This window comes from Lepidochelys kempii, chromosome 3 (genome assembly GCF_965140285.1).
Source record: "Lepidochelys kempii isolate rLepKem1 chromosome 3, rLepKem1.hap1, whole genome shotgun sequence".
In the NCBI taxonomy this organism is placed as follows: Eukaryota; Metazoa; Chordata; order Testudines; family Cheloniidae; genus Lepidochelys; species Lepidochelys kempii.
This window is the reverse complement of record NC_136382.1, coordinates 76,316,552-76,330,012: the sequence shown is the minus strand read 5'-3', so window position 1 is coordinate 76,330,012 and position 13,461 is coordinate 76,316,552. Positions and strand designations below refer to the sequence as shown.

At 40.9% G+C, this 13,461-nt stretch overlaps 1 protein-coding gene across 2 annotated transcripts in view; it reads left to right on the top strand.

Annotated features, from left to right (window-relative positions):
* FAXC (failed axon connections homolog, metaxin like GST domain containing) overlaps positions 1–12,161 on the top strand; it is a 41,170-nt gene extending 29,009 nt beyond the window's left edge. For both annotated transcript variants that reach the window (XM_073336833.1, XM_073336832.1), the window contains 2 exons: positions 6,308–6,424; positions 7,971–12,161. In XM_073336833.1, coding sequence (XP_073192934.1) covers positions 6,308–6,424; positions 7,971–8,260 — 407 coding nt within the window. In that variant the 3' untranslated portion in view covers positions 8,261–12,161. The remainder of the gene's footprint in view (positions 1–6,307; positions 6,425–7,970) is intronic.
* The last annotated feature ends 1,300 nt before the right edge of the window (positions 12,162–13,461 follow it).

Genomic DNA, 13,461 nt, shown 5'->3' with positions numbered 1-13,461 from the left:
AAAGAGCAACATAAAATACTTCATTGGAATAGTCTAATATCACTGCGTCAAATTTTGCCCCCCCCCCCCCCGTTGTGTTGAATAGTATCTTGCTCCCAAGGTGTTACTCCCACTAATTTTAATGCAATTATTTGTGGCCCTCGTCAATGATAGGGTGTCAGAATCTGGCCCTTTGTCTTTACAAAATGATTCTCCCTGTGATTGACAAACCCTGTTTGGGCTTAACTTTTTCAGCTGATCCAAGTGTCATTCAGGCACTGTAGCACGGGGAGCCGTATAAGCACGTAGACAGATAAATAGCAACTGCTGCAAGAGTTCTCCTTCGTGTGTGGATATCTTGACATAATCACCTGGGCTGGGATTTTTAAATGTGCATGTTGGAGTTAGATGTCCAGCTCCTAGGAAATTCAATGGCAGCTGCTGGGTACCTAACTCCCGGCTGCTGCCACAGCTACTGCTTCCATGGGGCTCCGGCGGTAATTTAGAGGGCCCGGGCTCCCAGCTACCGCAGTCGGGGTATTTAAAGGCCCTGCTCCATCTGGTTGAGGCCCCACCACCCCTGCTTAGGACCCCAGCCCTGTGTACCAGTAAGTCCCTTAAGTTACTTTCACCCCTGAGCATAATGCCACGGCATGATAGGGGTGCAATTGCCCTGACCCTTACAATTAAATAAAAAGCTCTTCTGGATTTCCCATCTATCTTCTCCCTTCCATGAGTTTTCCCATAGGAGGGGGCAATTGGTTCTTGGTTCTTAATTAGAAAAACCCAGGGCAACAGTAGGAGGATTCAAGTTCTGTCTAAATCCTAATGCAAAGTGGCTGCTTATCTTGAGTTGATTTGGAGACTGTTACAGATCAGATTACTTTGGAGCCCCTTTTGCACCATGACAAACACACACTGGAGCAACAATATTTATTTTTAGCTCCAAAAATAGTTTCCGTAAAGGAATAACTTGGCAGCTGTCCAGTCTCTCTATGTGGAAGGGGTGGAAATATTTACCTTGCTTGGTTTGAAGCTGAGCTTTACTCCTCACCTGGTGGTGGTAGAGTACTATTGCAACGTTCTGAAGCAGACTTTAACATGTATATGGTGTCAGTAAGTGCATGCATAGAATAGTGTAGAAGTAGAATTTTATATAGCACCTCTCATACTCAAGATATCCCAGAAGGCCTGGCAAAACAGCAGATTAGTAAGCATAACAACAGTTCATGCTTAACTTTGGACACCAAGGACCAGATCGTTAATGGGTGTAAATCAACAGCGAGAGATCTATTTACACCAGGTTAAGATGTGGGCTAGGAGCTTTTTAGTCAATTTTTCTTATCAGAATTTTCTTCTACAGTTTTCAGAAAGTACCACTAAGGTCTTCTACTTCCACACAGATTACTGCCAGAGATGCTACCTTTATCAGAAAGGTGGTGTAGTTTGTACTCTGCTGTATTGTCTATATATCTTAGGTATTTAAATGGCGCACATTATCAAACTATTTTAGCACTGATCTTTAATGAATATACCCTCACAAAACCCTGGGAAAAATATGGAAATAATATTAGTCCCATTTTACAGATAGGGAACTGAAGCATAGAGGGCTCAATGGTGGGATCCACACAGGGACTTCAGTAGGTTTCTATGATTTCTTTTACAATTGCAAATGAACAAGAGATTTTAATGAATCTGTTAACTGGCCACCCAGCTGTTCTCAGCTAGCAGTTTACCACAGGCATCATGGCCGAGGCGGATTCTGAGTAGGCACTTGAGGAAAGACAGGGCACTGGCTTTGAGTCAGCACAGGGAGCGCATTTAATGCTTTATGTGCACTGGCGACTGTGGGAGGTGAGCACTCTGAGAGATGCAGTTTAAATTACCTTTGTGGGGCAGGATGGTCTCTCCTTTTATTGCACTTGTCATCCCTGTGGAGAATTCTGTTTCTTTTCTTTTTAATTATCTAAAATCCTAAAGGAGAAGTTCTCCGGGAAATTCTGATGGTCAAGAATCAGCTTTCTTGCCATCTCTTGGGGCAAGATTGTGAATTAGGTACAGCTCAGAGCAAGGAGTCCTGTGAGAGTGTTGCCACCCCACGAGGGGCCCTAGGGCCGTAGGTATGCCTACGATATAATTTGATGCTTGCTTATATCAGTAGTCCATGTCTACACTGCTAGCTAGGGGTTGTGATGCTGAGCTCACTCACACATGCTTATGCTAGCTTGATGAAAGCTAGTGTGAGTATATTGTAGTGTAGCTGTGATAGCATGGGGAATGCTGGCATGGCTCAGCCGTGCCAAATATGTACTCACGGGGTTCAGGTGGGTTCGCACTTGGCACGGCTATGTTGTGCTGCAGCTGCTTGTGTGACTGTGGCTACACTATTTCATACCTATGCTAGGTCTCAGTGAGCTAGCCTGAGTGTGTGTACGTGGACTGTGAATTGCCCCAAGCTTGTAGTGTAGATGGGGCCTCAGTGATGACTTGCCTCATGGCTCTGCTGTAACGAAGGCATGTTGGGAGTGCCTGCCTATGCCTGAATCCAGAGTCCAAGTAGCCCATGCAGAAGTGTCGGGGACTGGTTTTACTCCCCTTTAATCCCTTCCTCGGGCATTTAGTCCTAGTCACAGTCTTGTTTGCATTTGTTTTTAGGGATCTGAGAAGAAAATTTCAGAAGAATGAGGTTGGGAACCCTCTTTCTCTTCTCACATGTCTGGTATTATGCTTTAACTGTCTGAAGAGTTCCACTGAGATTTTCTGTCTGCCCTCCCCCCCCCCCCCCGCAGCTAGGCGTGCTGCAGGTGTGAGAGGAGGCCACTGGCAGGAGAGGAGGTGAATATAACAGTCACTACCTTCCCTGGCTGTACCAACATCATCATGCAGCAAGGTGGATTGATTTAAATCAAGGTGATTTAAAGGATGATTTAAGCCAGCAACCAGGAAACCTTGATTTAACTCATCTTGTTTTGCATTTGTACTTTTGTTATTTTCCTAAAGAAAGGTTGATTCTCATTGATCTGTAACAAGTAAAACATGTTGATTTGCAACTAAATGTAGCCTTTAGACTAAATTTGGTACTCTCTTTTGTTAACCACGAGGATGCACTATATCTGTACACATTTACTTAATAAATTATATAGCTTAACACACATTAATTCAGATTCTTAATTTTTGCGTCCTTATCGTGTTAGAAAATAGTGAATGGTGCATTTCTTATTTACTGGATGATGTTGAAATTTTTACTCGTGACTTGTGTCAAGCTGCATTTGGACAGAAATTGGAATTAAATTAATAATGTGCAAAACCAACATTTAATAGTTTTTATTAATTAAATAAGTACCTTAAATGTGCTGGATATTTAAGAAAAAATAAGTAAGTTTATCACAATATGTTTTGCATTTAAAACTAACTGATTTAGTAAACAAAGCAAAGCAAGTATTATCTATAGTTAGTGAATTGAACTGATTGTTTCTTGTCACAATGTCCTTCAAGGTTTCAGGCTTTGTCTACACTCGCACTTCTGTTGGTAATACTTTTGTCAGTCAAGGATGTGAAAAACACACACAAAAGTTTCACCGACAAAAGCAGGGGATGCTCTCCCACCAACATAGCTACCACCGCTTGTTAAGGGTGGTTTAATTGTGCCAGAGGGAGAGCTCTCTCCCACCAGAATAGAGCAGCTACCCGGGAGACCTTACAGCAGCGCAGCTGGAGCAGGACATCTGTGCCACTGTAAAGTCCGTAGTATAGACAAAGCCTTAGAATTAGTAAATCTCATCCTCTCACATCTAGTTTTTATTCATAGATTGGAAGAAGAAAACAAGCTTTCCTGGTTTTTCAACTCCCTGTTGTTTTCTTACATTTGAATGAACTCATTATTGAACTGAATTGAACTGATTGAATAAATTGAAATGAAGAAAATATTCACTCTGCCCTTGCAGAAGAGGCTACTGTTGTAAAAAGCTGGCTTAGCACTTCAGCAACACTAGCTGCTGGGATGCTTAGCCAGTGACTTTCACTAATCCACTGGTATGACTTTCTTTAAAACTTCAGCAGCAAACATGATTGGCTTAATATTATTTTTTATTTAAATGATTTTAATACATTATGGTAAGCTTAGGCCTTAAGAGAGGCTGTCATAATTTCAAATTTAATTTTAAATAGATTTATTTTTGAAAATAAAATATGTTTAAATGAACATAATCAATTTTAAATGAATAAATTCTGATGTTTTTTAAAAAAAATAGTTTTTTAAAAATAATAGATTTTTAAAAATCCACTCCAAAATGCAGTGTTACTTCCCAGCATGACACTTAGAGCATGAAGCACAGTTAAATTGTGTTAAATTCCTCGCAGCAGGTAAAATGGGATTTTAGCTCAAAGTATGTAACTGTGGTGTTGGGAACAACTTTTGAGATTTGTACAAGATGGTTCAAGACTAGACACAATGTAACTACCACAAAGACATTTGCTGCATTTCCTGCTGCCAGAGGGATTGTTTACCTGAATGTTCTATTTAGACAATGGACTTATGTAGTAGCTGGTCTTTTCACAGGGAAAAAGTGTTCAATTTTAATATTCTGTTTGACTTCGTAGAGGAAGTCGTCATTCTCGGTTATTCACAAAGCTGCATTGCTACAATGTAGGATGCTTGAGTAGTAGACTGTGTAGTACTTTGGAATACACTGCGTTGCACTGCTGTACAGTTTTGCTTAAAGTTGTTTTATAAACCTAAAGCTAGTAACCCCAACAAACCAGAGCAGTGTAAACCAAACCGAGGAAGACTATCACTCAGAAGTGGGATGAATAGATTTGGATGATTCAGATCCATACAGTATTGGATGTGCCTTTGCTGATGATGATCCTGAATTGCTTTTCAAAAGAATCTTCTTTCATACCTTACTGTGTGATGATTATAATTATTTATTTGTATTGTAGCGCCTAGGAGCCCCAGTCATAGACCAGGATCTTTTGTGCGAGACGCTGTACAAACAGAACGAAAAGACAGTTCTGCCCTGCAGACCTTACAGTCCAAGGAATGTGACTTTTATATGTGACTGACATTTCAGTTCCATAAAGAAATGTATGACAAAATGCCATTACTTAGGGCTAGCTCCTGCTAGTTAGGTACAGCCTGGGGAAGGGAGCAGAGCATTACAGCACCCCCCCAGCAGTCCACCCCCGCAGCAGTCCACATAGAACTGCTCTTTAGAGGCTTGGGTGAAATGACTTAGTGATCTCAGTTTCATTTCTAATGAACTAGTGTCCCCATCGTACTGTTGTGCCATCGTTGGCAATCTCAGCAGAAGGGCCAAGTGACCGAGTAGGACTGTGAATAAAATAACCTATTACTCCCTCTGGGTTTGAAGTCCAGATCGTAGGGCATTTCTGGGAAGCGTAGGGAAGCTTGCTCTGCTCCTTCCCATGTTGTGCCTGGTCTGTGGATAAGCAGAAGAATTCAGACACCACAACTGTCATTCTGGTACCCTTCACAAGCAGTTTAAATTGCTGTAAAACTTGTCGCTGAAATGGGGAGGTGGTTCTGAGATCTAACAGTACGGGTTAGAGCTGGGCATTGTGTGAGTAGAAATTTTGCAAACTTCCTCACCAATCCAGGGGCATGCACTAGCCTGGAACTGCGACACACTTAACTATTCCAGCACTAGGCCTCTTTTGAGCAGAAGTTGCCAGTCGTACCGAATGGGGTGATGGTTTGGATTTGGACAAATATTAAGTAAGTACTCAGTTGAAGTCACCCACTCTCATTTTCACTTGCAATCTGAGAAAGGACCTGAAACCAGATCTGCACTGGTGAAAGACTAGTGCAGGATACCCATGGGCTGCCAGCTCCTTTCAGCAAATATGTTAATCACAGGCCAGCTTTGATTTTTCCTGACAGGAGGAAATCATACATTCAACCACTACTGATAGCATAGAAAGCTCTGAATGTAGCAAAACCGACTCAGTGTGTATTCTCTGCATGCCATGGTAGATTCTGCTGCTCAGTGCTTAGGGCGTGACAGAAAGAAGGGGAGCAGAAGGGCTGGTGGTTCTGTAACACTATAGATCAATTAGCGAACTGACTTGCACAGGATTACATAGCAGTAATGGAGTCCATCCCTGGGAACCTTCTCTGTGCCCAGGCCAAAATTTGGCCCATATGCAGTTGCTAAAGCATAGATCCCAGAACCGGATATTTTTGGGGAGCATACGGGTTGCCAGTCAAATCGTTTCAGTAAGACACATGTTAAAAGATGCAATCCATATTTATAGTTGGGAGAGGTACCTGCAGGTCCATAACTGTTCACCATTTTACCATTTACAGGTGACAAGAAGTACATCATGGGACCAAAGCTTTCCACTCTCGATGCCACTGTCTTTGGGCACCTGGCTCAAGCAATGTGGACATTACCAGGGACTAGACCTGAGAGACTAATCAAAGGTAAGACAATCTTAGAGATTTGGACATCTCTTTTGGTAGCATTCTCTGCTTGTAGGACTAGGGCAGGCTTTCAGGGGGATCTCATTATAATATGCAGGAAAACACTGTCAGGATCATATGACATTTGAAGACAGAATGAGCCTAGAAGTTCAGCTAGAGTGTCCTGTCTTTTGATGTACTCTGTACTTTTGATGTTTTTCTGTCCAAAGGTGCCTTCATTTCCCCCCATGAAATTCTTCACATTAGTTGCTCCTATTGCTGTACTTGGTAGCTTACACACTACAGCACTCTGTTTAAATAAATTTGGCCTTTGCTCTGTTAATTAATTAATGTTCGCAAAGTGTTTGATAATGAAATCACTATGGGCTAGATTATGCCTCTCTTGCTTACACTGAGTAGTATCATACTCTGCAAGTAGTCCCAGTGAAATCAGAACCTTAATGGCTACTGCAGATACAGGGAAAGGAAGGAGCCCATCTTCACTTTTGGATCCCAAGGTAAGTTTGCAGAACTAGCAGTTAGAAAAAAACCCACCCTTTTACTGGTAAGCTGAGCACATTTGATCTGGAGTCATAGATGCATGATAAATATGAAGGTTCCCGCCCCGAGCCATTGATGAAAAACACTGCATATAAGAGCTGGGTGTTGTTGTTGTTGTTGTTATATGCTTCTCTTCTATGACTTTGATCTCTGAAGGATCTCAGGGAAAATCTTAGGGGACCCATGAATTTCAAGAATTAGCCTTATGTTGATTGAAACCCATCTGCCCTACCAAAATAATCAGATGGACACACCCATTCCCTACAATACAGTACTCTCCAGTCTGACTCCCCCTAACCAGACAGCTGCTCATGCTATGAAATACTGCACACACGTGTTTTTCCTGGATGTACTGTTGTGTTTTGTCCTTCACTGAGGTTTTTATAATATCTTCATAAATGTATAAGAAAAATACTTTCATTCCATCCCTAATGTGTACAATACCTAAGGGTGTGCTACAGTGACCACGTAAAAATTCTGTGTGTCAAATGCCAAATTTATCTTGCGAACAGTACTGCCATCTTGTGGTCCAAAACCAAAATTTGCCTCCAATTGCACGACATTCATTTAATAAGTACATAGAATATGTATGGCCAAATTCTGTCTTTGGATGCCAGGTTTGTACAAAATGCATAACAATTTTATTGTGACAGATTTATAAAATCAGTAATCTTTTTCTTTTGAGTCACATTCATGAAGATTAATTCTAATTGCTTAACTTTATAGCTACGCTCATACATAATCCTTTCATTTTGACCCTGCTTACCACAGGTACGTTAATCAAGTCACAACCATTTGCATTTTTCATTTGATTGAACTCGTAAACAGTACCGTTACTATGTTTGATCGCATCTTAGCCTTTTGGAAAGAGGTCTCTAATGCCTCCCTGGAAACAAGCCAGGAAGATTTCTTTGAAGACCACTCCTGTGAATTTTCTTTGCAGTAAACATTGTCACAGGATTAATGATTAGGAGTATTTACACTGGCTTATTTTACTGTGTTGCAGGTGAACTGATTAACCTTGCTATGTACTGTGAAAGAATAAGGAGGAAATTCTGGCCAGAGTGGCACCAGGACGACGATAACACCTTTTACGAATCTGAGGAAAGTAGTGAAGCTAGCAAGACTCACACCCCATTGCAGGACTTCAGCTTTTATTCAAGGACAGAAACATTTGATGAGGAGGGGACAGAGAACAGTATTTCCCAAACTCCTGACACAGATTATACTGGACACTCGCTCTTCGATTCTGATGTGGACATGGATGACTATACAGATCACGCACAATGCAAGTAATGTATCCAAGCACCTCTCCATTTGTATCAGAAATGCCACTTCTTGGGATGAGTCCAACTTTCCCATGTTCATGCCAGTGTGGAAGAGATCATTGTGCTTGACACATTTCACATGGTACCTGGACTATTTCAGCCTTATTTCATTTTGTAAATCCATTCAGATGGAGCTTAGGTTAAACAATTAGAACAAGGCAAACAAGAGATCCAGAAGGTAGGAGGATCTTAGGCCTACACATTGCTCCCACTGAAAACAGATTCCAAAATCATGCGAGCAAACCGACCAGAGGTGGAACAGAGAGGTCACGAGAGCTGCTGTGTGTTGAGTTTCTCATCTTCACAGCAAGGGGTTGACAGAAAGGGAAAAGTGTTTATTGGAATTCCCCTCTCCCCTCTTGGTAAGCAGTGATTTCACTGTATTAATGCAACAGGATGCCAGGGCAACTTTACTCAACAGCTTCTTGCACTCTGGGTGTGTACGTTATGTGTATAAGAGAGGAGTAGGGGTTTGGTCTCCAGTGCACAGACTGTCAATCAATAAAGGCAAGAAGAAAATGTGCTCATGAAAAAAGCAACATTTTATAATTCCTATTCTGTACAATAGCTTGAAATCTTTCAGTTTTATAACTTTTTTAGTTGAAAGGGAGACTTCAGAGTATTTTAAATTATTACCTAATAATCCCTCAGAAGATTGTTTAGGAGTCTTGGCTAAACCCCATCTCAGGTATATATATATACTCTGCCCATCCAAATTCCCCTTGCAGTTTCGATTATATCAAGTGTTCTTTCCACTTCCTGGTGAAAACTGTTGTGTGGTATTGTTAGATACTGTTAAGTTAAACACCTAAAGTGCACCACCCCGGAGTCAACTGCATTGCAGTGCTGGACACTTCAGTCTCTCTAGTTTTTGTGTATCAGTTGGCAAAGTTTGCGAAGCACTGTGGAGTGCTGCCGGGTATAAGATGCTATGTAAATTCAAAATACCAGATCCTCAGAAGTGCCAGAGCAGAACTCAACATGCCTTAGGGTGAAGGCTAGGTAGGTCATCTATATTGCGTCTAGAGCCCCTGACGCACTCCCTATAACCAGGTGGGTGGGAATGTGTAGAAGGGAACTTGCTGGCTATGCCAGTTCTGTAGCCTGTGTGGATTTCCCCATGCCAGACTGGATGCTGACACTGATTGACTGATTTCAGGCAGAGAAAAAGCATATGAGGAATTAAAGTATGTCAAGGTGTTTGTAAATATATTTAAGAAAAATCAGATTTTGGGTCCACAAATCTTGATGGTGTCCCTCAAAATGTTTTAAGCATGGCTTTCGTGGTTTAGGAAAAAAGTTGTTACGTGAACAGGACCACTTTGCAACATTATTAATCATGCAGCTGATAAATAACTTGTTCCTGTATCTTGTATTCTGGGAAGCTAAGGGTAAAAGGGGCAGTTGAGGACTCTTCTCATGATTGTTACTGCTTCTCCCAATACTGAGAATTCAAAATAAATGGAGGAGTTTCCCAAAGCTTTAAAAGAAATCTTTTCACTAATTGTGAAGACCCCCTTCCAGCTCGGAGTCCTTTGATTGTTCCAGGGAATCACAGAGCTGGCTGTGGATCTGGAATGGGAGAGTCACAGTTCACACGTGGCGATCCACAACCAGCCTGGTGGCTGCTCCTTGTGTTTAGGTGGGAACAGCTATTATGAAGACAGCAGATGGCTTGCGTAGTGTGGGATGCATAGTTTTGTGTTTGTTTCTTAAAATAGGCCAGACATTCCTTTGAAGTCATGCGTCTATCAAACATTTCCAATCTCATGGATGAGTACTATTCATGAAGTGAATCTGAGCTATAGTTGACTTGCAGATGATGGAGAGGAAGGTGCAAACTAAGCATTTAGGAACCTTGTCAGCAAACTAAGTACAAAACACAGGACACAAAGGGTAAAGCCTTGGGACTAAAAGGACAGACACGCTTGGTCAGAAATGCCTTTGAAACCCCACAGATCATTCAACCTAGGTGTTACACCTGAAGAAATTCAGATGTTGAAATCTGACCACAAGAATCACATTGGACAGGGGAATTTTGTTCTTTAAAAACGTCAGATATGACCCTGGTTTATATCTGTTTTGTTTGTTTTGTTTATATATTGATTTAACTTTCAAAGCTCTTTATTTGAAGTCAGTGGTTTTTTCAACTTTTTGATGTTAGGAGCTTGAGTTTCAGGTCTGGAGTCCACTGCTGAAATGGATGTGTCACAGCAATAAGATACTGTAGCTAAAAGATTAACCTGAGTTATAAGGCACTTGCATCTTCCCCAGATGCAGAGGCTGACAAATCTGCCTGTGACTGTGGTCCGTCATAAAGGGAAAGGACCCAATCTGACCAGAATTCTAAAGGTTAACTTTCCCCCTCTAAATTCATGGGGTCTGATTCTGATGCCACATTGCTGTAAACAGCAGTAACCACTGAGATGAGTGAAGTTAGACTGATGTAAAAGCAGTGAGAGAGCAGCATTCTGTCCATCATGTTCTTAGGTATCCAAATTCTTTCTAATTCCAGACCTCAAGCCTATCTGAACAGAATCTCCCTTATAACTGTATGATATATTCTCTACCTTCATACAGTACTAGACTCATTTTCACTCAGAATGGCAAATAAAAACCTAGTTAGAGGATATGATTATTGGTGTCTTCCCATCTCTGGGGAGAGTGAAAAATAAAAGCACTCTGGAGACTTTCGCTACAGATGACTAGAATGCTAACAAGGTTCCCTGCCCCCACTGTTGTGCATTCTCATGCATTTTGATGCTTCCATACATACACCTTGGAGAGAGGTGGCTGGAGCAAAATCATTAAAAATCTGTGTCATGTCTTGTGACAAACACTTGCTGGAGGTGGCTTTTAGATATTAGAAACCCCACACAACAGCAGGAATGGAAGAGGGAAGGGGATTGAACTTAGATGGCCTATTCTGGGTATCTCCAGTACTTAGAATTCTGTATTACAGAGGCAGGCAAACAGCGTGGGGAGAAAACTCATATTCATGTGAGTAAAACTTACTTATGCAAGTTTTCCCATTGAAGTCACAGAAACAGTGGCTCCAGTTAGAACAGTGTAAACCTGGAACACCTTCCTGGATTGAAACTGGTCTAATAATGTCGGGCAATATTTGGACCAATGGTCTGCTGTATCAACAGGTTCATGTGAAATCAATAGGACCACTTGAATAAAAATTGCTCCTCTTAGAATTGCACATTTAGTCCCTAAAGAAGGAGGAAGTGTACTTTAGATAGAAGTATCTCCCACTGAAATTGAGGTTGGAAAAATAAGTTGTGCAACAGTCACTTTATGAGCTAAGATTTTTATTTTTATTTTTATTCTGAATATCCACAAATTTTCCAGTGAAGGCTTAACTTGAAACTAACAAGCGCAGTAACACATTTTGTCTTAGGAAAGTAACATTTAAAAAAAATTTGTAAGGATCCAAAGAGACAACAAATGCAGCAGCCCTTGCCAGTATCAGCTGCAATTTTCTAGCTGCACTGATCTGTCTATGTATTGATCAGTTGTGTGAATGTATTTACAACACATGCCATGCCTTTTGTTTCTTAGGAGCAACTCAGGTTTTTTAAAGGAGGAGGTTAGTAACATTTTCCTCATCATGGGTACCCTGGAAAAGTGTGCATTTTTGTTTTGATTTAAAATTTAGAAGAAATTTCAGAAACAATGTATGTATGTTAAATATACATGTATGTTGTATTTTCAAGGCATAACAGGAAATTTTTACCCTAATTTAACCTGTCCAGAAACAAATATCAGCTGTTTTTCCTGCTAGAACTGGTCAAAAAATATTTTGTTCACACTTTTTTTCAGTGGAAAATGCCTTTTGGCTAAAACAAATGCCTCTTCACAATAAATACATAAAAATAGTTTTGGTTCAAATCTTTAGTTTTCTGACAAACAAATTAGAAATTAAACATTGCATTTTTACTTTCCTGCTTCTTTTTACAATGGCAAAAAAGTGAGAGAAAAAGGCCACCCACCCCCTGAAATTCTTTTTTGGCAATTTTTGATTTTTTTGGTCAGAAATGCAAAATTTTCATTTCCTTCAAATTGTTTCAGGGAAAATACCTACGTCTTTTGACCAGCTCTCTGATGAAATATATCGAGTTGAAAACTGTCAAAGGGGCATTTCCCCCCCCCCCCTTCTGTGTTCTATACAGTTAATCTCCATTCTGTCACCTGATTTATTATCCTTGCCCTCACTATTACCAGTGACTCTTGTTCTTTGGCTGAGGAAGCCTGGCTAAGATTTTCTGTGGAGCCTCTCAGCAAAGAGACACACGGAATGGGTCTAAGGGCCTTCAAGTCACTCTGGAAACAGTCACTATCTTGCAGGATGAGACACTACATGCACTGCCTGCATAGCAGTCATAGTCCATGCTGGCTCAGTGCAAGAGATTGGCCCTGGGAATCTCTAGGTCTGTAATGTAGGATACTGAAACTGGGGCATCCAGAGTATTCTTTACTAGAGGAGTATAATGGATTAGAATGTTGGATTACTCATTAATGTATCAGTATCAGTCCCTCTGAATTTGATTGTGGCCCAGATTGTGCCCCCTCCCTCCCGGTCCATATATGGAAGAATCTTCCATACGTCAATCTCCCCTTTTCTTTACAGAAAGGAGGCTCACATAGGTGCCTCTCTTGCTCCACGCATCTCTTCCCTGGCTGCTGTAGAAGGATCTTTATGCTGCATGGGCTCTGCACAGGAGGAGAGGGTGGAATTGTGTGGCATTTACTTCCCCAGCTCTTAACATGGAAAGAAACCATCTGAGCCTCTGATCTCATACCATTTGATGTGAGTTAACTCCATTGACTTCTCTGGAGTCACTCCTGATTTATACCGTCTAAGTAAAATCTGAATCTGGCTCTTTATTTTGTTAAAAGTCAGAGCATTTCCCCCCCTCAATTTTGTTTTTAATAATATCGCCGTCCAACAGTTAATTATTATTTTAAGTTTGTTTTTATAAAACCCTCTGGGGATGATGAATAAATATTTTTGGCCCCTTTTTCCATTTGGCAAATGGTGATTTGCTTCTTACGTTTTGCTTGTTTTTTGTTTAACAGCAATTGCAACTTCATATTGTATAGAACCTTGTCATGCTGAAGTGGATTTGTTTATAACCATTAGCACCATCAGCAACATCAGCA